Source organism: Zonotrichia leucophrys, chromosome 2, assembly GCF_028769735.1.
Source record: "Zonotrichia leucophrys gambelii isolate GWCS_2022_RI chromosome 2, RI_Zleu_2.0, whole genome shotgun sequence".
Classification (NCBI taxonomy): Eukaryota; Metazoa; Chordata; class Aves; order Passeriformes; family Passerellidae; genus Zonotrichia; species Zonotrichia leucophrys.
In genome coordinates this window covers 63317971-63341695 of record NC_088171.1, presented here as the reverse complement: position 1 = coordinate 63341695, position 23725 = coordinate 63317971, and the positions used below count along the sequence as shown (strand labels likewise).

The window sequence follows — 23725 nt, the reverse complement described above, 5'->3', positions numbered from 1 at the left end:
TGCGCAGTTTGTTTTCAGACACTGCACTCACTCCTCCACATTCCTGCTTCTGAACTGTGTTGTCTGCGGATGGACAGACAGCTGGACAGAGCTCTCCTTGGCTTTTAGGTAGTATTAGCTAACCGAGGCAAAGAAGTTTCCTGGATTTTTTTTTCCTTTTCTTTGGAGCTGTTTAACACCCAGAATCGCACCAGCAGCTCACACCCGTGGCCCACCGGGCCAGGCCTGGGCCATGGCATTTCCAGTGCTGGAGGGACTGACAAGAGACTGAGTCAAGCTACAGCCTACCAAGGGGACATTCCTGAGTTTGTCTCTCTTTTGGAGTGGCAAGAGGTTTAATTGTTTAATGTTGTTTAGGTTTTATTGGTTAATGAACAGTTTTTTCCACTTTTTTCCAACGAGGTTTGTTTTCCCTAACCTGTTGGGGGAAGGGCCAATTGAATCTGCTTTCTAAAGAAGCCCCTTTGGGGGTTCTCTCCCAAATTTGCCCTGGACCAGGACACTCTGGCACGCAGAAGTAACATTTATAGTTTGTTTTGTAGGAACACCAAGGGCTTCTACTGTTCTGCTTTATCACCACAGCTGGAAGAGGGTGCTGCTGAAGACCTGCTGGCCTTATGTACGTGCACTCTCAGTTGCAGAGACACTGCTGTGCTGCTGTGACTTTGTGTGTATATAGACACATCTGAATTATGCCATCTTCATGCTGATTTGCTGTAATTATTGATTCTAGTAGGAAGAAGAAAAGGTGCCACATGTTTTTTCTGTGAATTTGTAACTATCATGAAAACTATCAGCTTGCTCTGAAGTAAGTGCTGCCTGGAGAAAGTGGCAGTGGGAGGAACCAACTTCATCTCCTAATGATTTCCTACAAATATTAAGTAATGTGTCTTAACAATAGCACATAAGGAAAAAATGCATTTTCCCATATTTCCCAGAAACCTGTACTTTTGACAGAATCAAACAAACAGCACAGCTGACTCACACTAGTGCTTAGGGCACCTGTTCAGTGGTTAAGGCTCCAGATCCACCAAATTGCCCAGTCCCAGGCATCTCTTGGTTAATTACTTCAAGCCCTGAAATCTCAGTCCCATTGCAGAGCGACAGGTTGTCTGAAATTGTTTGTCTGGTTTAGTAGTTTAGGGGCTACAGCAGCAGTGCAGCACTGATGGTGGGACTTGTCAGGAAAATTAATCCACAAACACCAGAGGTTTATGTCCAAAAATGAGACAGAGGAGTCCTGTTACTTTATTTGAATAAAGGGAGAGGTCATGGGGCATTTCCCCTAGGGTCTCCCAAATTTTTGGAGGACATTGCCTCCTTTTATCATAATTTCTCATCCACATTTCCCTCTCTCTTTCCCCATTGGCTGAGATACTTGAGAGTTCCCCCAAATGCCTAAAATCCCCTTCTAATGACACCCCCCCCTTTGTCTTTCCCTTGTGTCAATTAGGAATTCCTTATGGAATTTATGGAATTAGTGGAATTCGTTATGGAATTTATGGTTCTTGCCATTGTTTCTTTCATCTCTCAGTACTCCAGTTCATTCATCAGCAGACCTACAGTGTTTGTAAAGACAATCTCTCACTCTATTTATCAATAAGTGGAATCCTTCCCATTGTTTCTTTTATCTCTCAGTATCTAGCTTTATTTACCAGCAGATTCCTAGCTTGTTTGTAAGGGCAAGCCCCTCATTCCCTTCAGACTAGATGATCTCAAAGGTCTCCTCCAGCCTTGCCGATCCCACGATTTCATGGACACTCCCACCGGGGGAGTGTCCGTCTCCACCGCATCGAGCCCGCACCGCCCTCGCAAGCACCGCCCGCCGGAACCCGGCCCGCCCGCGCCGCTCTTCTCGGCGCGCCCGCTCCGTGAGCCGTAGAATCAATCGCCGTCCCTGGCGGCGTCACCTGCCGTGTTTGGCCGCGTCCCGGAGGCGGAAGCGGGACGGCGCCCGTGGCGGAAGTGAGCCGCCGGGGCGGCCCGTGCTCGGCGATGGCATCCCAGTAGTGGCGACGGCAGCAGCGGCAGCAGCGGTTTCCCTCCTCCCCGTCCCCTTTTCCGCCGTCGGGACCGTGTGGCGCGGCCATGGCCGGGGCCCGGGCGGCCGCGAGCGGCGGGGGGCGCGCGCTGCTGCTGCTGCTCTTGCGGCCGCGGCCGCGCGGCTCGGACGGCGCCTCACGTGACGGCCGCGCGCCCGCGTCCCCCGCGCGCCGCTGCCTCGGCGACTGGCGGTGCCCGCCCGTAGCGCAGCCGGGCCCCGGCGGCGGCGCCGTGTGGGGAAGGGGCGGCGGCAGCGGCGGCGGGGGCCGGCGGCAGCGCGGGGAGCGGGGTGAGCCCGTGGGCGTCCTGAGAGCGCAGGGAGTTCGGGCACCGGGGCTGGGGAAGGGTCTGCAGAGCAGGTCCTGCAGAGCAGCTGAGGGAGCTGGCGGTGTTTAACCTGGAGAAAAGGAGTTTCGGGGGGACCTGATCGCTCGCTAGAACTGCTCGAAACGGGGATGTAGCGAAGTACAGGGCGGCCTCTTCGCCGAGACAGCCAGCGACAGGATGAGAGAACATAGCCTCAAGCTGTGCCAGGAGAGGTTTAGGTTGGACATTAGGAAGAATTTCTTCACGGAAAAGGCGGCTGGACTATGGACGTGGCCGCCCAGGGAGGTGGCGGAGTCACCGTCCCCAGGGGTGTTTAAGGACGCGGCGCTCAGTGCCGTGCTCTGGTTCTCAGCGTGGTTGGTGTTGGTCAAAGGTTGGACTCGATGATCGCAAAGGTCTTTTCCAACCTAATTGATTTTATATTCTGCCTCTTGGCAGATGTGCGCCTGCCCCACCTCACGTTCTTTCTGTCAGGGTTTATACACTATACATCCCAGTGGAAACAACACACTGTCTTAGATTGGCTTTTAGTGTTGAAAGTATTTTCTGCAAAAACAGTAAATGGCAAATTGGGAGTGTTTCCTTTTTTCCTAAATGGCAAGTGATGAAAGCTCACTTCTTTAACAAAGAAGGGATAGCGTGTGTGGATTTAGCCGTCCAGCTTTGAGGTGCTCACAGGTCCCACCTGCTGAGGTGATTCCAGTAAAGGAACGGATTCAACTGGAGGGATTTTTTCCAGATCATTGTATTCCTCGAGAGCTTTTTTAAGGGGAAGAGTAGCATAGTGTCCTGTTTTCCAGCTCTTGCACATAGCACTTATTGATCAGGCTGTGGTAATCTGAACACAAATTATTTTGTCATAAGTGAAAAACATTCTGGGTAGTAAGGAAACTCCTGGAAAGCAAACGTTGATAAAATATTCTTTCTTAAGAAATAACTTTTTTTTTCCACAGATGTAAGCATCTCTGTGTCATCTTTACAAAGCAAAGAGAATATTTCCTTACTGGGAAATAGGAGGCTTTATTTTGACACTCATGCCTTGGTATGCCTCTTGGAAGAAAAAGGTAATTTGTTTGAAACAAGTAGCTATTTTAATGGCATTTATGAGAGGTTTTTTAGTTTACAAAGTTTATTACTTTTCCTTGACATACAGTATTACACCTTGATTTTTATGCATTTTCTGGGGGCTTATCTATATACTAGGTATACATATAGGGTTTTCTTCTGCTTCAAAAAGGAAATAATGAGTTTATATAACTTTGTTTGGAATAATTTTTGCCCTATTGGTAGTTAAAGATACTAAGAAAAAAAATTAAGAACTCAGAGCAAAGAACCCCAGAGCCTTCGAGGCAGTGGTTTAAAAGGGATTTATTGGATTCCTTCATAATTAGGATATTACACCTTGAATATGCACGAGTGTGTTACAATTGGATGGAATATGGACTACATTGTACAGTGCAGCTTTTAGGATAGAGCATAGAATGCTATAAAAATAGTATTATGCTAAAATATAGATGAGGGAATGGATTATTTTTAATTCAATGCAGAGGTGGGAGAGGTAGCCTAAGGTGAAGCTCAGTACAGCTGAAGTGACTTGTAACAGCTCTTCATTCCTAAAATGGAGAGATCCTAGTCCCCTTCCTCTGCCAGGTGGTTTCTTCTTTTTCCATGGGCCAGGAACTTCTCAGGAAATTCTCCAGCTCTTTTTCTTGTTTGGTATTCTGAAACACTAGTTTAATGAGTTGCTGGATCAGTTGAGTGAGCACAGGTCAGAGTGTCAGGAGGGGGGATAAGGGGAGAGGGAGCCTTTTAGTGGCAGTAAACTTTTATATCAGCTCAGCTGCTGAAAGTGACTTGCTCTCAGTTGTGCTTGCTGATGCTGAACTGCTGGTGAGTTTTAAATAATCACGCTTTTGCAAGTGTTTCTTTTCATAATGATTAACTCTTGTTCGTGACATTTTTACTCCTACATTTTGAGGGTGGAAAATGTGAAGGTATTTTTAGGGACAGTGTTTTAGTATAGGTTCCAGGATATTCAGTTCGAAAAGTTTCTAATAGGCACTCAGAAGCTGGTAGACCTAAAATCAGGAAAATTGGCTGTGGTTTCAGTTGTTGAGTTTTGTACATCTTCAGTGGCACTGAATTTTATAGTATCATGAAGTAGCTGCTTTTCAGAGTCAGAATTCTTGCTTGCTCATGGAAATAAGCACATGTGAGAGATGACATTCCACAATAACTCTGGAGAACTCCCTCTTTATCCTGCTGATAGTATAATGGTGCTGTACTTGGAAGCAGTCATCCAATGTCACAGACATGGTTTTGGGCTGGGGAAACTTGCAGGTACTGACTGTGTTCTATTGTTAGTGCTGGATCAAGAGTTCTGTGTTTTATTATCTTTCATAACTGACATTAGTTGTAATTTGGTGCTGATCATGAGCAAGTGGCATTTCTGTGAACTGTCCAGATTTGGATCTCTCTCTGAATGTCACTCTTTGTTTCGCTTAGGGTTCACTACTCAGCAGTCGGAGGTCATTGTATCTGCATTAGTGAAAATCATGAACAGCAACCTGGATATGATTTACAAGGACATGGTCACCAAAGTACAGCAGGTTAGATCCGAGGCAGTGGTGGGGTTAAAGTAAATTAAAGCCTTGTATGCCTACTAATGAAATATTTGTTCCTATCTATTACTGTTGTACACTACATTTTAAAAGTTTGAAGGTGAAGAGCAAACATTCCTCTGTATATATTGACTGGTTCATTTTGTGTTGAGTTTATCAGATAATTACCAAAGTGTTGTGATGGAGCTGGATATTTTAGTACTGTGGGTTGGTGTGCAAACCACAAGTAGTTTTTTTACTTTCAACCTTACAGTAACAGGACACAGAGTTACTGAGAACGCTTAGACAATCATAAGAGGTATTCAGTGCATGGATTTGGATTTCTACATTTCTTTTGTAGACTTGTAAGAAGGAAGTACAGATCCCCTCAGTTATTTACCATCCTCTTGTGTAGTACTTGTTTGTTTATCTCTGTCTCTCAGTGACATTTATGTTGTGTTAGAATACAACCTCCTGGGGCTGCTCTGTGAGCCTGGGGTCACAGTCCCAGGTCACCTTGGAGCACAAGCTGCAACTGGTTTCATAGTAACCAGGCTGCTTGAGACCTGCAGAGAAAACAGCAGCTGCTCTCTCTGTAGTGTAACAGTCTTGGCAGAAGGGTGTCTCATTAAAAAGTGGGATACTGCAAAAGTGGATTTTGTGGCACTTTCCACCTAGGGAGGTTTCAAGCCAGTCTTCCTGCCTTTTAGATTGTAGGCAAACCTGCAATCCTTCTCTGTGCTGAATTTATTCACTCAGGGAATGCCATGTTAAAGGGTCCTTTTCTCCCATGGTTAGTTGTATTTTACAACAAGCAGTCTCAGCCTCCTTCTGTGCCTAGTTTTTTTGAATGAAAGTTGTTTTGTGTTGGATTTAATAGTGCTGCTGATGGTAGATGTTTTCTGAGACTGTTAGATTTGACCTCAAGTGACTTTGTGCCATTAAGATGCAATGTGTAGATTTGTATGGCAGCTCAGGAAGTGTGTGCCATCAACACAGGGCCACATGGTAAATTTTTACGTCCCTATATCCTTTGATTGCACAAGGTCTTCTGCAGAAAGAGAAGAAAAATAGGAAGATTTGGAATGTTGTGGATGAGCTATTGTCAAAGTATTACCTTGGTTAGATAAAACCTTAGGGAAAAACAGATTTACATGTGTGTGTATGTATAGGCATGAAGAAGAGAAAGAATATGGAAGATTCTGGTCTCTGTTTGCTGAGTCCACTGAGGAGAAGAGAGAACAAGAACAATCTGGAGACACTGAGGAGTAAGAAAAGAGGTGTCCATGCAGTACTCTGTCTGTAGACTTTTTGTAATATGTCCAGAATACTGACCCTTTTTTTCAGTCTTGTGGTCAGGCAGCCTGGAGAGGCATCTTTAGATGCTACTTAGAACTAAAATGCTGCAAGGTGGAATTGCATTTTGTGACAAAACTGAAGTTAGAGCGCTGAGTCAGATTTGTAGGGGTCTTAGTCCAGAACCAAAAGCAAGGGATTACATATTAGGGGAAGATCTTTAGTAGAGAAGGCAGTTCTTATATGCATGTGTGGGTAGTGTAGGATCTAGAACAATGTCTACAGACTTTTCCATCCCTGAAAGTTGCAGAGAATTCTTGTTTGTCTTCTGTCAGTTCAGTGTAATGGACTGAGAAGAGCAATTCAAAGCATCAGTGCGTGATTCTGAGCAGTGAGGCAGAGACTTCCTTGCAGGGAGAGGCAGAAAAGGAGGTAATTACAGAAGAGTATGGTTGTGCTGAGGAATTTTGGTCTGAAGGCCAGATTTCCTCATTTGGCTCAGAGACAGCTCTGCCTAATGCCTTTGCTAGCTTAAGAATTTGATGACTTGGAAGGAAATGTTTCCTGGGCTAATAATTGAATTATTCTGATCTGTGTTAGCACTGCCAATTTTGTCAGACATTACCAATGTTTGAGCCTAACTTGCTTATTTTGTCACTGTCACTCTATCTTGCTTTCTGAAACTTGGATAATCAACCTGAAATTGCTGAATTAAAAATTTCAGAGCACCAAAATAGTCTTTCATATTTGTAGGCACAGATGAGGAAAAGTATTATAGTTGTGATATGTTCTGAGGTTCTTCTTCCTTCTTTTAAAGGAAATTGCACTTCAGCAAGTTATGTCCCATATTGCTGGTGTGAAAAAGGACATGATTATTTTGGAAAAAAGTGAATTTTCAGCACTTCGTGCAGAAAATGAGGTAAAAATTACTGTCTTGGAAAGTTCTATTCTAGAACTTGTTCCTTTTTTTTTTTTTTTAACAATGATGTAGAAAAGCATCTTGTACCAAAGGAGATAACTGGGGGTGGGATGGTTTGGCACCTTCATTAATGACCTTGTTGATGGAACAGAGCAGAGGGCACTTTCAACAGGTCTGCAGATGATCCAGAGCTGCTGATACACCAGGCAGTTGTGCTGCCATTCAAGGGGACATCAACAAGCTGGGAAAGTGGGATGACAGGAATCACATCAAGTAGAACAAATGGAAGTGCTCAGTCGTGCCCCTGGGGAATACCCTCAGGCACCAGGACAGACTGAGAGTGACCAAATGGAAAGCAGCTTTAGTAGAGAAGGCAGTTCTTACATGCATGTGTGGGTAGTATAGGATCTGCACTTACCATTAATGTACAAGTGTTTTCTTGTATGTCAATGGAAAGCAGCTTGGCAGGGAAGACCTGATGGACACAAGGTGCACCATGAGCCAGTGCTGAGCCCTTATGGCAAAAGCAGCCAGCAGCCTCCTGGGCTGTGTTAGGTGCTGCCAGTGGGACACTGCTGATTTCTGCCTCGTGCTGTTGTCTGGAAGGGCACAGGACTGAGTAAACATGCATGAGGATTCATCTGTGCTTGGTTTGCCTGCCTTTCATATTATGGATTATAGTCGCTGTTACTGATGATGCAAATTCTGTACATTTCTAGATAGTGTGGTTTTATATACAGTAATAAAGTCTAAATTTTTTTTTCATACTCTCACAGAAAATAAAACTTGAGCTCCAACAGATAAAGAAGCAAGTCACGGTAAGATACCATACCAATGTAATTAAAAATTAACACCCGTCTAATTAGCTGGAAAAATAAAAAGCGTCACTTTCAGAATTTCATTTTTAAGCTGTGTTTAATTGTTATGACATGTGATACTGAAGTTGCTGTTGACAGTGCACTGTGGTCTGCAGCAGTGGCACTTTCATGCATACCTCATTTATGGGGACAGGAAACTGACTAGTACAAGAGGCAAACCAAAATATAACTGAAGACATTTTTATGTCCTTAATTCAGATTCAGAAAGTAGCTGCCATATCATGGTTAAGGCTGAGTGAAGTTCTGCATTTAGGGCTGCCTGTACATTAAAGATGCAGCATACATTTAAAATCACTTACTAATTGTGGGGATTTGATTGTTTGGTTTGGTGTTTTTTTTGTTTCTTTTTTTCTCCAAAGACTTTCCCGTTACCTGTCCAGAATTTTAATGGCTTTTTAAGGCCACCAAGTTTGGGGCCATTATGTTTGGTCCTATTTGTTTGGGAGCAAATGATCAGTGCAAGAAAATAGGCTGTGTAGAAAGCTTACTCTGTTTTAAAATACATTTGGCATCTAATTTTTGAATTGTAATTTATTTTATGGTTTTAGTTGCATGTAAATGAGTTAGTGTAATCCACTAGTAGAGCATCAAGGATCTAAGTCATCTTTACTTAAAAGCTAGATGTCTTTATATTTTACTTTCAACTGCAAATTCAGTTCTCACAAGGGCATGTTATATGCTTGCTCATACAAAAAGACACAATGTAAAACTTCAAGGAAAATTTTTATTTTTTGATTTATTAAACTGTAATGTATTCTGTTGAAATGACAACTAAATCTATTAAAGTTCAAAATTCCAACACAGAAATTGAGTCTAATTATTGTTAATGCTAACCTAATGAGTTGGCATTGGCCTACTTGAGAAATGCTTACTTGGTTCCAGCAGTAGAATCTCCCAGAACATCAGCAATCTTTTGTTTCTCCCACATATTCATCTGATCAGCAGTTTGCCACATGACAAGCTGTCAGCTGGCTGGAATTCCTGCCAGGAGGTTGCATTAAAATGGCAGCTGTCACCAGGAAAAGCAGGACTCACAGCTATTGATAAAGTCAAATGCAAGTGTACAACTTAATAGTTTTAAAAAGTTAGATGTTTAAAAATGCAGTAAATGTTTCCTGACTTTTCAAATGTCTATAGCTTTTTCTGAAAATCCCTGCTGTAGTCTTTAGAAACTAGATTTTCTTTTACACTGGATGGTGAGAAACTTGCTTTGAACATTATTTTGAGCATCAGGATTGCTTCATGGAAGAAATCCAACTTATAGGTGTAGCCAGACATGGGTTTCTGGATATCAGAGAGAGTTACAGGATATATGAAACATTCTCTGCATTTATAGAGGACGTGCTCTCAGTATAAATACTTATAAATAAGTATTGTAAATACTTAATACTTCTGAAAATTATATACCTTAATTGGAGATGTATTCATGAGATATAAAAATAAAGATAAAATGTATTTGTCCAATTCTTTCTGCTTATGATAATACAGAAAATCTTGCTTGCTGCTTTATCAATTTTTCCCATTAGGATGAAATTAACAAAGTTCATGCAGATAACAAGTTAAACCTAAACCTGGAGAAGAGCAGAGTAAAAGAACTGGTAAGTTTTGGTTACTTCTAGAAACATCTCAACGCTGAGTAATCTCCAAATTTGGGTAAGATCATCTCACCCAAAGAGCATTTTCCTACTAACCTGTAGTATCACTCAGCTTCACGACGGTATTAATCCAAGTTACTCGCCCTTACGCTGGTATATGCAAGGTGCCATGTTTGGGTCTGTATGTCTTACCTGTTTTGATCTTGTTTTAATATCAGGATTAACACATTACAATTAAATATATTACGTATTTAATCTAATATGCTGACTAGCTGCCTAGAAGGTTTTCTGTTTTATATTTCTTTATCTATTTACATGCTTACTGTTGCTTACACATTTTGTTGAATCATCATTGGAGATGTTTCATTTCCCTGTATCTAGTTATCTAGTTTGTCAAAAAATACCTCTTGTGGAACTAGTTATAAATTTTATTTTTTTAATTGTAAGTTGTCCTGGTTCATATTGCTTTTGAGCTTTGAAATACCTGGTAAATCTGAATTGATGTAATCTTACATTAGAGTAATGTAGATGTAAAATTAGAAGATTAATGAGTTCTTGCATTATGCACAGCATTCTAGAGTTCTGTTCTCATAGTTTGTTGGTTTTTTTAGTAGCTTTTAGGATCTCAATGAAACTATTGAGATCCTAAAAATTTTCTAAATTGAAGGATTTTTAAATAACTTTTTCTAAATTGAAGGATTTTTAAATAACTTTTTCTAAATTATTATTATTTCTTTCTCAGTCCTTATTCCTAGGTGTGTTATAAAGACAAGTTTATGTAAGTTATAATACTTATCTTCAATGTGGGCAATAAGAACTGTTCAAGCAGATATCATTTATCTTCTGTGTGTGCCCCTAGAAATAGTGAGTGATTAGTTTAGGTAACAGCTGTGTCGGTGACTCAGTATAATGGCTAACAGTCTGTTAGCCCATGGTAGATGCTTGAATAAAGTACAATTTGAGCCGGTAGACTTCTTGTTTAAAGGTTAATACTTCATGGTAATGCTTTTAAAAAACATCATATGAAATGTAGTCATTGTGTATACAATAAGCTTTGCAACAATTTGGGCTTACAAAACTGCAGTAGTGATAAATTAGGCAGCAGTGTTTTCTTGTATATTAATGTAGCTAGGATTGTGGAATCTGGACTTTGGTCTTTTGTATAGAACACAACTTTATTTTGCCTCCCAGGAAAGGCAAACTGCATGTCAACTTTCTCTTTAAAAAGTTGACCAACTTTGTAGTCTGTTGTGCAACTATAATTTCGTAGTTTATATGGAAACTGCTCTTTTTTTTTTCCTCCCTCACCATTTAATTGCAATGCATGAACAGAAGAGGAAAAAGGCAGCTGAGTGGGGAGCAGGTTGTGGCACGTGCCGGGTTGGGGGAAAGATGTAATCCAGTATTTTCTATAGTAGGCACAGCATCATTGTTACATGGACTTCAATTGTAATGTGGCTAAGTACTGAATATCCAGCTTTCTGAGAAAAAAAAAACTAAGGATATTTGAAGGTTACCGTGCATTCTTATTAAGTTACTTTTCAGCAGAGAAATATCTGAAGTGTTAATTGTTTTAACTTGAAGCAATAAGTAAAATGTTCTTATCCTTCAGTTTGATGTAGAGTAAGTGCTTAAAGAGAATTTCTTAGTTTGCCTACATTGATATTGGCAGTCCTTAATATTTCAAATTTTAAATACTTTCTCTTTTATTTTCTATAGTTTATTATTTTATAGTCTCTTCTACTTTATTTCTCAGAGAATCCTACACTGCTCAGTGCACATCTCTTTCTGTTGTAATTTGACTTCAGGTATGGTTTAAAAACTTGAAGTACAGTACAAAAACTTGTATATATTCATGTGTTCATGCATCACAGTGTCTCTAAGCTTGGTGTTAAAAGCCTCAAGATGTATCTGACAAAATTGATTTTTTCCTGCACTGTGAAAAACGTGGACTTAAGGGGAAATCTCCCTGTTGAATTTCAGAGTGGGAGGTTTAGCCTTGTCCTTTCTTCTTTTTTTTTATCCAGTATGTTTATGTTACAGATGTGGTGATGGCTTGCACTAAGAGGCCAATTTCACTGTCTTAAACCTAAGACTAAAATCCTTGAGTCTGACCTAGAGAGCTCTAAACACAAAACAAAACTTAAAGAAACATCCAGAAAGCTTGTAGAATATAAATAATTCAAAAGATGTGTATTTGGCTAACTGCATCTATTTAAACAGATTAACTATTTCAGTCCATAAAATTATTTTAATTCTCATAGTTCTTTTGAGAGTGATCAGTTCCTCAATGTGAGGTCCAATTCTTGCTTTTCTACCAAAACATAATTTTTTTAGATTATTTTATCAATATTCTGCCATTTTGACACTTTCAAAAATGGGGATTTATAAAAAATGTCTGAATTTCTTTTTTTATCTCTGAATTTAGTGACTCCATTAATTGTAGACATGCTGTTATTTGTCTTTATATAATTTTCTACATTTGTAGCAGCCTGCTGTCTTTGAACTTCAACTTGAGAAAAGTCAAAAGTCCAAACAGAGCTCTAGATCTTTAAGGAATGTTTTTCAGTGCTGAAGCATTTATGTAGATTAATCTGATTTTAATGTTAAAATTAGATAACCTTCTAGAGTGAGGGAAAATAAAGGTGACTTTCCACGTGGGAATGTCAGTAGATGAGGTTATTGCTATTTAACTTGGGATTCTGAGATGGGTGCCTGATGACCTTAGTACTCTTCACTGGAAACTGGTGCTTTATCAGTTTTCTGTGAATAATTTCATTGCTCCAGTAGTGGAGCAGGAACCATTATAGGTTTCAAGGTAAATCAAATTCATGAGTCAGAAAGCTAACTTGCTTTAAAGTTATGATTCCTTATTTTGGATTTAACTTCTCCTTGAACCCAAATAGCCATAACTTTAAAATAAACCACAGCTTCTGGTGATCCACAAACAAAAGGCTTCACATGCAATACAAATTTTCTGTTTTTAACAAATATCCCATGGCATGACAGGTCAGAACAATTCAAATTGTGAGTGCATATGGTGCTGGCTAAACATTTCGTTGATAGCTGAGTTTGGTGTGATTTAAGAGTTCTCCCCTTCCTGAAGGCAGCAGATGGTTCAGTCTCGATTGTGCTTGTATGCCAGAGTCACTGTTTAGAGTCATAGGGCCGTGCTTTTCAGAAATGCAAATCTGCCAGCTTCTCTTCCAGCTGCTTACTAATATATACAGATTTTTGTGGAATATGAGTGTCTGAAGAACTTGTTGCACTTCACATTTTTGAAGTGTGCTTTCAAAAGGACAGCAGATACCCTACAATGCTGTCTCTCAAGTGCTGTCCGACAATAATCTTGTCCAGATTACGTGTTCTGTGTAATCTGGAAACAAAGAAACATGCTTTTAAGTGGGAGAAAAAAGGAAAAAAAGTTTAAGGACAGTATCATGTTTAACTTTTTTTTTCTCCTTCTAGTATTCACTTAATGAAAGAAAACTACTTGAAATGAGGACAGAAATAGTGGAATTGGTAAGAATTTAGCAGCTGATTATCACACAGCAAATCTTTTTGTACTTGTGTTATAGACCTTGTATCCTTTTTGGTTTTGGTGATGTCCTTAGGCACTTTAGCTTAAGTGTCTACAGAACAAAAAGACCTTCATATATATTATTAGACCCTCTGCATGTATATATGAGCTGTTCAGTAGTCACTTTGTTTTGAAACCTCATGCATGTAGTATTTTTTGTAGATGAAATGCCACTCACGATGTGAAATTAATTCTTTCCCCTGTCTTTAGGGAGAAACTCATTACTAGACTTATTTGCCTTTGTTTTAGAGGAGTTTTTCACCAAGCACCACTACTTCTCTTTGTTTCCTGAATTATCCCTTGGATGTCATCTAGCAGTAAATCATTAGCTGATTCACAGTGTTTCACTAGTGCTGATTTGAAACTATCAGCAGCTCAGCAGCTGTTGTTCTTAGTTTAAAAGTTGGATTTTTCAGTCTCTTCTGAGTAATAATTCTATCCCACATTTTTTTAGTGGAAATCCTGTCTTCTGTCATAATCAAACTCTGAATTTGTAGCTGATTTTGTGGTAAAACTCATCGCGAGAGAAAGAGGTGTTTTTGTGACACAATACCAATTCTCAGTTTTTCTAATGATCCATAAATCTCTCTGCTCCAGTATGACTTCGTCACGAGAGGCTCTTAGGCTCCTCAGTAGCTCTTAAAATTGAGCAGTGACTTTAGTCAGTGGGCTGAATGACAGATTAAAGTTAATGTTTATGCTGTTAGATTGAGATAAGAAGGCATCCAGTTCTGCCAGTTTCTAGATTACTTTTTAAGGAACATGTAATCACATAAATTTCCTGAGTTCACCAAATCATTCAGTTCCTTGGATACAATCAGCTAAGAAGGAACTTGTTGTCTTTGAGTAAGGTCTGTGTTAGCTCAGCTGGTTAGAGCATGATGCTAATAGCGCCAAGGTTGTGGACTCCATCCCTGTACAGGCCATTCACTGCAGAGTTGGACTTAGGATCCTTGTGAATCCCTTCCAACTCAGAATGTTTTGTAACTTCTGTAAGAATGAAAATTAACATGCATTTAAAGAGGAAGCAAAAATACACCTTGAAGAGATGGGTTATATTTCTAAATAAACTAGGAAGTGTTCAAATTGCATCATTTTGTTGCTTTGCTTTCTAGCACGCACAACAAGACCGAGCTCTGACCCAAACAGACAGAAAAATTGACACAGAAGTTGCAGATCTGAAAACAATGCTCGAAACGCACAAGCTTGATAACATTAAATACTTAGCAGGTAAGGAGTCTGGCGGTTGTCTCTGATGGTGACACTGCCAAACATTGTTAAATGTTTGGCAAACTCTCAATTGGCTGTATTTATAAAGGCCCTTATTTAAAAAAAACAAAAAAAAAACCAACAAAAAAAACACCCAAACTTGAAATACTCTTAGGCAAGATTAGCAGCCTTATTTCTGTACTTAACCCAGAAGAAGTTTCCTGTGATTCACAACTTTATTTTGCATGGAATTTTTTCAGGTTTTTGTCCTTCTTTATACTGTTAATAATAATATGTGTGAGAAATCTGAAAGACTGCCTGTTAACAAGGATGACAAAGTTCTCTGCCTGACTTAATTTATGTAAGCAGTCTGCTGTATGCATTTCTAGGATTTCTTCATCCATCTGATGGAGATCTCTGTGCAAAAAGGAACATTTCAGTTTTTCTGCCTATTCAAGGCCACATATTCTTTAAACTTCCATATTTACAAGTACTGGGAGAAAATACCATATATGTGTGCTGACATTATTGCCCTAGGTACTTTGAACATTTTGACATTTTACTACTGAGTGTGCAGTACTATTAAATGAGGTTTGCAATAGAAAATTATTCTGATTTAGATTTCCTGATTATTTTTTCATAGTGGGCTTTGTCAAAAGTACATAAGCCTGATAGTACCAGTATTTCAGACATACAATTTAGAGAGAACCAATAAAATGGAAAATAAAAGGTGCTTTATTAAAATGAGAGGAAATTCTTTTCCCTACCATTCCTTCTCAAAAACAGGTTGAACTCTACATGGAAGAAAAAATAATTTAAAATAATTTGTATTGTGTTTGAAGGACTCCCATTGCAAACAAAGGCAAAAACATTTTGTGTTTATGTCCTGAAATAAAATTTTTATTTCATTGCAGTAGAAATTAAAAAAATGTAAAACTAATAAGCCTTGTTTAAAATGGCTTTCATTCATTTGTTTGCTAAATACTTGAATGTGTTTTATTAATCCCATTATTTATTACCTTGTTTTACATCTGTAACTTGTTATATTGATCTTTTTGGAATGGTAAGCAAGTAAGGGTTTCTTTCATCCTTTTGATACTTTTCCAGCATTCATTTTTTTTTTTCTCTCCTTCTTATTTGTCGTTTTTTATACTCTTCCTACCTTGAAATGGTTTGTTGTAAAGGAAAAACTTAATCTCTCACATGGGCAGAAGTGAACTTTTGCTGGGGAAGTCACTGAACTTTTAGTATTGTAGTAAGATGTGTACATTGCTTTCTGAAGAGATGTTTTGAGAGGTATTGATTTAATGTTATTTAAAGTCAATATTAATGCCATTTTCCTTCCATCTTTATTTTCTTTCAGGTTCAGTATTTACATGCCTTACTGTAGCACTGGGATTTTATCGTTTATGGATATAACAAAACACGAATTTAAAGGGACTTCTTTGCCTGAGATTCTGAAAAAAGGAAGTTTTTTGTCTTTACCTGAATTTTTAACCAAATCTTGACTGGTTTATTTATTATTTTATAAAGCAGACTGTGTTGAGAATGTAACCAAAGACGTGCCTAAAAACAAACTGTGCACATACCATGCCAACATTGAACCTCACCTCTGACGGAAGCGCTTCTGCTGTTTCCCTCCGTTCTGAGCTGCAGGGCACCTGCTGCTGCCTTCGTGTAGGCAAAGACTGGCATTCCTGGCAATGGATGGGCCTACATGCTGCAGAGAAAATCAATGGAATTTTGTTCCATTGCCTGCTTAGGCAGGTTGGCCAGACTCAGTTGCATGTGTTGGACTGAAGTATTTATTATTAGTGTAAAACTGAAGCTGCGTGTTCTGTGGCTTGGAGGCACTCTTGTATAAGTGGAGTTTGTGCTAACTGAATCATGCTCACTTCCCTCCCTCTAACACTTGTTCTTACAGTTACTATGATCAAATATTTGTTTGGCTATTTTTGTAACATAGCTATCAGCTTTTTTTCCAGACGGCTGCCCAATCAGTTGTGTTCATGAACGAGTCCTGTGTAAAGATAGCAGTGTTTTCTGCTGGTTTTGTTTGTAAGGTATTTCTAGAGATTTTTGTGACTAACTTGCCTTTGGTAGATGTAAGTATCTGATACTCATTCCATATGCTAATTGCTTACCTTATCACTGTAACTGGAAGTTGAAAATGCAGTAACCTACACTGGTTGTGTTAATTTGTCCTTAGGTGATACAAAGTGTCTCCGGTGCTGCCTTCTTGATGAGAAGGAATTGATGCCTCTACAAAGGAAAGAGGTTTTAAATGGTGGTTATGAAACAGGCTCTTAGGCAAGAGAACTGCAGTGCCAACAGTCTTCTGGGGGGTTTACTGTTTCATTTCTTAAAAAATCATGTTGATTCTTCAAATTTGGAACTCTGATAGTGATGACAATAACTGAAGCAGCAGTGGACACCTGTAAAGATCTTAAACCCACATGAATCAGGAAGTGCCACTGAAAGCAGTGAAGATGTCCAGTGTATCCAGGTATCTGTCATTCTTGCACTAAGGAGATGATTGTTTTAGTAGCAGAGCTGCCATCTGTGTTCCTTCACTTAAGGGAAATTTTCCTTTCTGCTTAGGGGAGGAGGGGAGCTTAGTTTTTGCACTGGTGATAAATGCTGTTAGAGCACAATAATGGCTTTGCTTAATGAAAGTAAAGCTTTTTGGCTACTTTGTGCCTGTATTGTAATAACCATTTAACATTTTTGTGGTTGGAAGTGCCAACTTTGATCATGTGCAAGTTCAGAGGAAGAGATGGATGCCTGTAACAGTACTGTACTGGCCTGAAATAAAGAATTTTGAATATTTCATAGAATATTATGTGTTTTCATTAGAAAAGCAGCTTTATTTGAAAATTGTCTCTTTGGTTGAAGGTAAGTCACTGCTCATATGAAGTCTTTTAAGATAAGAATTTGCAAAGTCAACAGCCCCTCCAGGATGCTGAAGAGAAATAACATAAGGAAAATTATTATTGTAGACTAACTTAACAGCCCCTCTAAATTAATGAATTTATACTTGAGAATGCCACGTTTTTGTTTAAAAATTTACTTTTTTATATTAAGTTACAGGATTTGACACCTTCTCAAATTAGAGAAGCAATAATTCAGTTTTTAGAATGACTTTGCTGTTGGTCTTATCTTCCCAAGGCAGATGTTTCTATATATGTCCATGGAATCAGTACATGTTGGCCTGCAGGCTTGTGCATCTGACAAATAGTTGCTAAAATAAGTGTTTAAGACTAATATTATACATAGGGTCTATCCTTCTAAAAACAGATACTGTGCAAATAAATTTCTATTTAGGGCAGGTGGAAGGAGGAAGTGAAAGATTATAGAGCACCAGAATCTTGGAATTACCAAACTGTCAGCAAACAAGTGCTTCTTGGTGTTTAAGCAAGGAATGAAGTCAATGTGTCATTCAGGAAAAATACACCATAAATAGAATGTAATTATTGTCTCCTAGTCCATAAAGTCTTCAAGGGTGTGTAAAAGCTTTTTATTCCCAGTCTCTGTGCATACACACAAAATCTTCTCTCATTTACTCTGCTTACCACTGTGTCATCATATATACCACATGTATTTATTGGCTTTCCAAAAATTTAGAAAATCCCCTCCATATATTTCCAAACACAAATCTGACAAAGAGATTTAAACTCAAGGAATGAGCATTGTGGTACAGGCAAGAATCTGTCCCAGAATCACAGAATGGTTTGTGTTGGAAGGGACCTTAAGCATCGTCTTGTTCCACCTCCCCTTCTGTTGACAGGGACACCTTTCATGGACCAGGTTGCTCAAAGCGCCATCCAATGTGGCCTTGGGAATGGCCAGGGATGGACCATCCACGTCTTCTCTGGGCAACCTGCACCAGTGCACCACCACGCTCACAGTAAAGAACATTTACTAATACCTCTCTCAACTGGTGCTCTTTGAGTTTAAAGCCATCACCCCCTGTCCTGTCACTACATGACTTTGTACAAAGTCCCTCTCCAGCTTTCATGTAGCGCCTCTTCAGGCCCTGGAAGGTGCTGCAAGGTGTCTCCAGAGCTTTCTCCAGGCTGAACAACCCCATCTGTCGTCCTTTCATAGGAGAGGTGCTCCAGCCCTCTGAGCATCTTCCTGGCTTCTGGGCTGGCTTGAGCAGGCCCATGTCCATCTTATTTTGGGACCCCAGAGGCAGATGCAGCACTCCAGCCTTGGTCTCACCAGAGCAGAGTGGCAGAATCACCTCCTTTGCCCTGCTGGCCATGCTGTTTTTGATAGAGCTAGGATACAATTGGCTTTCTGGGCTGCAAATACACAGCTCTTGAATGTTGAGAGTCAAATGATCACTGAAGTCATAAATAAAAGCTCTAAGTTGGCAATTTTCCAAATTAGTTTCTGTAAGACTCTGTATCATGCTGTATGTTGTGTCTAATTAGAATCATGAGAATTCTAAATGTACAGAGATATTTTTCTGCTTTGATTTTTAATTTTCAGAGCTCTGTCAAAAGACGCAAGTGAAAAATAAATGAGATTGTTGTACCAAAGAACCACCTCAGCTGAAACCTGCCATAGCTCCCCAGTGATTCAGAAATCGCAGAATATTTGCAGTTGGAAGGTACCCACAAGGATCATCAAGTTCAGCTCGTAGGTGGATGGTCTGGATGGGGATCAAACCCACAACTTTGGCATTATTAGCACCGTGCTCTGACCAACTGACCTGATCTCATCTATCTGTTCAGTTCCTACCTGGCATAAAAAGAACTAAAAAAGAATAAAAGAAAAAAAATCCAGAAATGTTAGATCTCTCAGGTTCTCTCTAAGTCAAGCTGAAGCTGAGGTCTGGCCCTAATTTGCTTTCAAGAAAAGTCCGTTGCTATTATGAGCATATATGAGTAAGGTTCTGTCTGTACAAACACTAGTTGTGAGTTTTTCTTGTGAATTTCCCCATTTACATAGCAAAGACAGGATGTTCTTTAAGAATTTTTTTCTGGAGAAGGAAATTGAGAATCATCCCATTTGGAGGAAAGCCTGAGTTGCATCAAAACTTCTTTGTGTTTTGCAGAACAAATTGAGATCCAGAGTTCTTACAAAACTGTATTTACTTGTGATATGTTACTGGGAGTATCCTGAGTTTGTCTATTTTGTTTTCCTTCTTGTTTTCAGTAAAAGTCCACAAGGGAGCAGTCTCCCTTTCACTGGTATGTATTAGACAAATTGTTTACTTCAAATATTTTTTGTCTATTAAATCCCATGCAGTCTAGCCCCTTCTCCGTTAGAAGTGTTTCTTGCATCATTCATTTCCCAGAATGTTGTAGAGTTGTGCTTAAAACCACAAGTTGACAAATGGAAACATATTTTTAATGTAGATATGAAATCTGCTTCAATTTTACTAACCACAAATGTTTTGGTTTACTAGAATAACACTTCTCCTAGTTGTGAATGTTCACTTAAATGACCTTTCCAAAAATGGTGAAATCCTGTCTCCAAGCAGCTATTAACAGTACTTCAAGATGTTTTGAGTCATACTGCTTTAGTGGACTTTTCTCTTCTTACTCTTGCTACTATCTGCAGACCTTGCACAGGAAAACTGATGAGGTTTTTCATGTGGTTTGGGATTTTGGGTTTTTTTTAAATCTGCAGAGTTAGGTAAATTCATGTAACTAGGTTCTCTTGAACTATTGCAAGATGTGAGCAAGACTTAGTTTTGCATCTCCGCACTGAGTTCCCAGGAATCATGTAAACTACCTTTATTATGGTTTCTAAAAATTATCAGAACTCTGTAAGACAATTCAATGTTTTACAAAACTTCTATTTGAAGTCTCTTCAAGAAATAAGTACACAGTAAAATAATTTTTAATGTTTTAATATATTTGAAAATTATTTATTAGTTTCAAATATGAATGTTTTCTTTTAAATTGCTTTTCCTTTATTTATATATATATATATTGAATTTAAAGGGGTGTTTGTTGAGGTTTCTCTTGTTGGGTGTTGGGGGTTTTTTTCATTTTAGAATAAAGATTTCTGTATAAGCAATACAGTTCCTTTAGTCTCTAAATAGACAGTTCATTTACAATCAAATATGTGTCTGGAGTTTTCAGGGTCACTTTGAGCAAAAGCAAATGCATACTCCCTTGGAGATAGATGGCCTGCAGTGTCTTTGTTAGGAAAGCTTCCTTTCGCTTAAAACCTATTTTTTACACTATTGCTAAACATTTTAAAGCTGTGGTGTTGCTTCTTTATTTTAGGCTTACGTTGTATGTCAGAGCAGTCACCCCTGATCCTTAACATGCAGTGTGAGAGGATCATGGAGATCATAGAGGAAGACAGTCAGCGTTTGCACAATATTCCTTTGAAGTCTGCCCCTTCCAAGGAAGAAGATTCTGGTTTTTTTGGGAGGGTGCCTAGTTGGTATCAAAAACAAAAGTACTGGAAATGAGTAACAAAATATTGCAGGAAACAAATATCAGCCTTGGGCCAATGTTTACCCCCATTGTGAGGCATGTCAGTGTGGTGTAACATTTCAAATACCCCACATGCACCCTGTCAAACTCTTGGAAGTTCATTAGGTTCCCTGGTGTATTCTGAAGTTATATCAGCTTGATTCGAGTCATGAGTAATACTACTCATGAACAATCTCTTCTTCTTGGATGAGTAAAAATGTAGTGAGGGGAAAAAAGAAGGGTGGTGTGTTGTTTTGGTTGTGGTTTGCTTTTCTTTCCCTGCGGGGAAGTGGCACATGTTCTGTGAGAACTTTAAACAGAGCTGTGCCGTACATGAATATAACAGTGGCATATTTATAGCAAGCAAATGAATCTGGTCAAATGCAGCTTGTATACAGGGCTCCAGGGTTTACATCACAACCAACAGAGACAGTGATAGTTGTCTTGAAGGGGGTCAGGAATGGAAGCAGGGCAGGTTTCTCAGCATGAAGGGAAAACTCAGCATTTATACTGCATGCACTTCAATCTCCAGCATGCTTTGGTCTTTCTCCATTGTTAGAAACCCTGTGCAGGACTACACATTGGGAATACATGTTACTTCATGAATGGGCAGCTATTAAATGTGTCACCGTAAATTGTGATCTTGTCCAGAATAATGGGTCACTCCAAGTCATTCTCCTCTCTTTACCCAGGATCTGTTTTCTTGTGGCAAAGGTATACTATGTTTTATACACTCACAAATTCTCACAGCAATGCAAGAAATGAATAAATACAAAGGCCACTTGTATTTAAAGAAATGAATGCAAGAAATTAATAAATACAAAGGCCACTTTTAAAGGCTACTTACCACAACCAGATCCAGATAGTGGCAGGAGATTTTAAAAATCTTTTATATCACGGCTTTAACAGAAGTCAATTCCATTGCTTTGTGATTTACATGCAGAGTTCCCTTGTGTTTCTTGACTCCAGCTAAGCCAAGGACCTAGCCACCTAAGCAAGCTCTTCACTGAGCATTTGAAACCAAATAAAGTGACAGGCCTGTGCCTATTAAAAACAAAGACCTCTGCTGGTGCTCAGAAGAGACTGAGCCCACCTACTGTGGATCTTGCACATCAATTTTACATTTTTGTTCAGTTGGTTTTTTGATGTAGTTAGTTACCTTGTCTCATGTGTTACATTGCACCACCACTCAGAAGGACTGGGCTCTGAGAAGTTTTTTAAGAAGGAGCTCAAACTATATGGAAATTGAGGGGGGGAAGTGTAAAATATGGCTCACGCTTCCAAAAGTCCACAGGAAAATTATGGTAGAGATGGTAGTATTTTCATTCCCTCTAAAAAGGAACCATGTTTAAAAATAAACCGAGTTGATTTTTTTTTCTTTAATCCTTCTAGCCACCTTCCAGTCTCTGCACTGCAGCATGCTTCTGTATGTGAATTGGTTCATTTTTAATAATCTGGTTTGGGCATGCCCAAACTACAGCTCTCAAAAAAAGCTATGTTGGGATTACTCTCTCTTTTTACTACAGTAAAAATGCATTCAAGACTTCAGCACATTTAACAACATATTGTCTGCTGAGCTGCTTAAGCAGTTAACATGTCTTGCTTGCAACAGGGTCCCAGTTTGCCCTGAGGTATTAAACCACACCTGACAAGTTATAAATTTGGTGGGTGATTCATAAGGTGCAGCTAACTGGAGGGTTGGGAATGTCTGATAAACAGTGGTAGTCATCAGCTAACAAAGCAAAAATGTGCTCACTGTGAAAGGTAAATAAATGTTCTATAGAAACCTCATCTCCATTTACTTAAAAGCCAGTTTTTTGAAAGGTATTTTCTTTTTCTGCTGTTACCTAACAGGAAAAAATAAAAAAAACCCATAGCTCTGTACTTGAGTACTCTTAGCTCATTTTCCTTTGCAGTTCCTATCTTCAAATTTTCAATATGTGATTTAATAAATTATTTTGGATTTTTTGTCTGCTATTTGTAGTTTCAATATTGTTTTCAAGCTTTCTTGTCCATGCCAGGTTATAGAGAGATTTGGAGGAGGCAAGTGTTGTTTTTCAGTGTTCTTAATGAGGGCTTTAATGTATTTCTTAATAAAACAGTGTTCCATGCATTAAAACATGACCAAAGGCTCCCTTGCAAGCCTTTACTTGTTGACTGAAGTTAAAGGCTTATTTATATGGAGGATTCATATCAGTCTTCTGATTGATGCTTGTTTAAGTTTTTGTACAAATTGTATTTCAAGTAGCAATTTAAATATTTTTGTACACTGTTAGTGCATCACCACATGCAGCAAAACCACAAGACCCTGAGGTACTCAAATATCTCTGAATAAAACAAGCCACTGGATGGCATAGAAACAGATACAAATATGGGGGGTGGGGGGGAATTGCAAGGTGCTACAAGCCTGTGTACTGTATAAATATCTAAGATACCAAGTAGATAAGACAGTAGCAACGGTGAAAGAAAACATAAGCAAAGCCAGTCTCTTTGGTCCACAAATGAAGGCTGAGGCATGCAGCTCCTCTTTGCTCTTGGACAAAACCCAGCAATGGAGACAAGCAGCTGTTCAACAACTGCCCTTGCAGCAAGCGTGGCTGCCTGTTCCTGTAACTGCTGGTAGCAGTGTGTTAACCCAGAAATTTCTTCACTGTGAAGGTGGTGAGGCACTGGCACAGGTTGTCCAGAGAAGCTGTGGATGCCCCATCCCTGGAAGTGCTCAGGGTTGGATGGGGCTCTGAGCAACCTGGTCTAGTGAAAGGTGTGCCTGTCCCAGGCAGGGGTGTTGGCAACAGATAATCTTTAAGGTCCCTTCCAACCTAATCATTCTCCAAT

General features: G+C 39.4%; 1 protein-coding gene across 1 annotated transcript; it reads left to right on the top strand.

Moving 5' to 3' along the window:
* The first annotated feature begins 1858 nt into the window (after nucleotides 1–1858).
* On the top strand, nucleotides 1859–17278 carry MCUR1 (mitochondrial calcium uniporter regulator 1). The gene is made up of 9 exons (XM_064705206.1): nucleotides 1859–2332; nucleotides 3324–3434; nucleotides 4876–4979; nucleotides 7084–7185; nucleotides 7962–8003; nucleotides 9590–9661; nucleotides 13127–13180; nucleotides 14354–14468; nucleotides 15811–17278. Exons 1-9 carry the CDS (start codon nucleotides 2089–2091, stop codon nucleotides 15864–15866), a joined length of 900 nt encoding a protein of 299 aa, XP_064561276.1. The 5' UTR covers nucleotides 1859–2088; the 3' UTR covers nucleotides 15867–17278.
* The last annotated feature ends 6447 nt before the right edge of the window (nucleotides 17279–23725 follow it).

Excerpts from the sequence above, each read along its gene's own strand:
- MCUR1 (XM_064705206.1), top strand. The coding sequence starts at position 2,089 with ATGGCCGGGGCCCGGGCGGCCGCGAGCGGCGGGGGGCGCGCGCTGCTG. Across the intron at positions 4,980-7,083 it reads TGGTCACCAAAGTACAGCAG|GAAATTGCACTTCAGCAAGT; the intron begins GTTAGATCCGAG and ends CTTCTTTTAAAG. Across the intron at positions 7,186-7,961 it reads CACTTCGTGCAGAAAATGAG|AAAATAAAACTTGAGCTCCA; the intron begins GTAAAAATTACT and ends ATACTCTCACAG.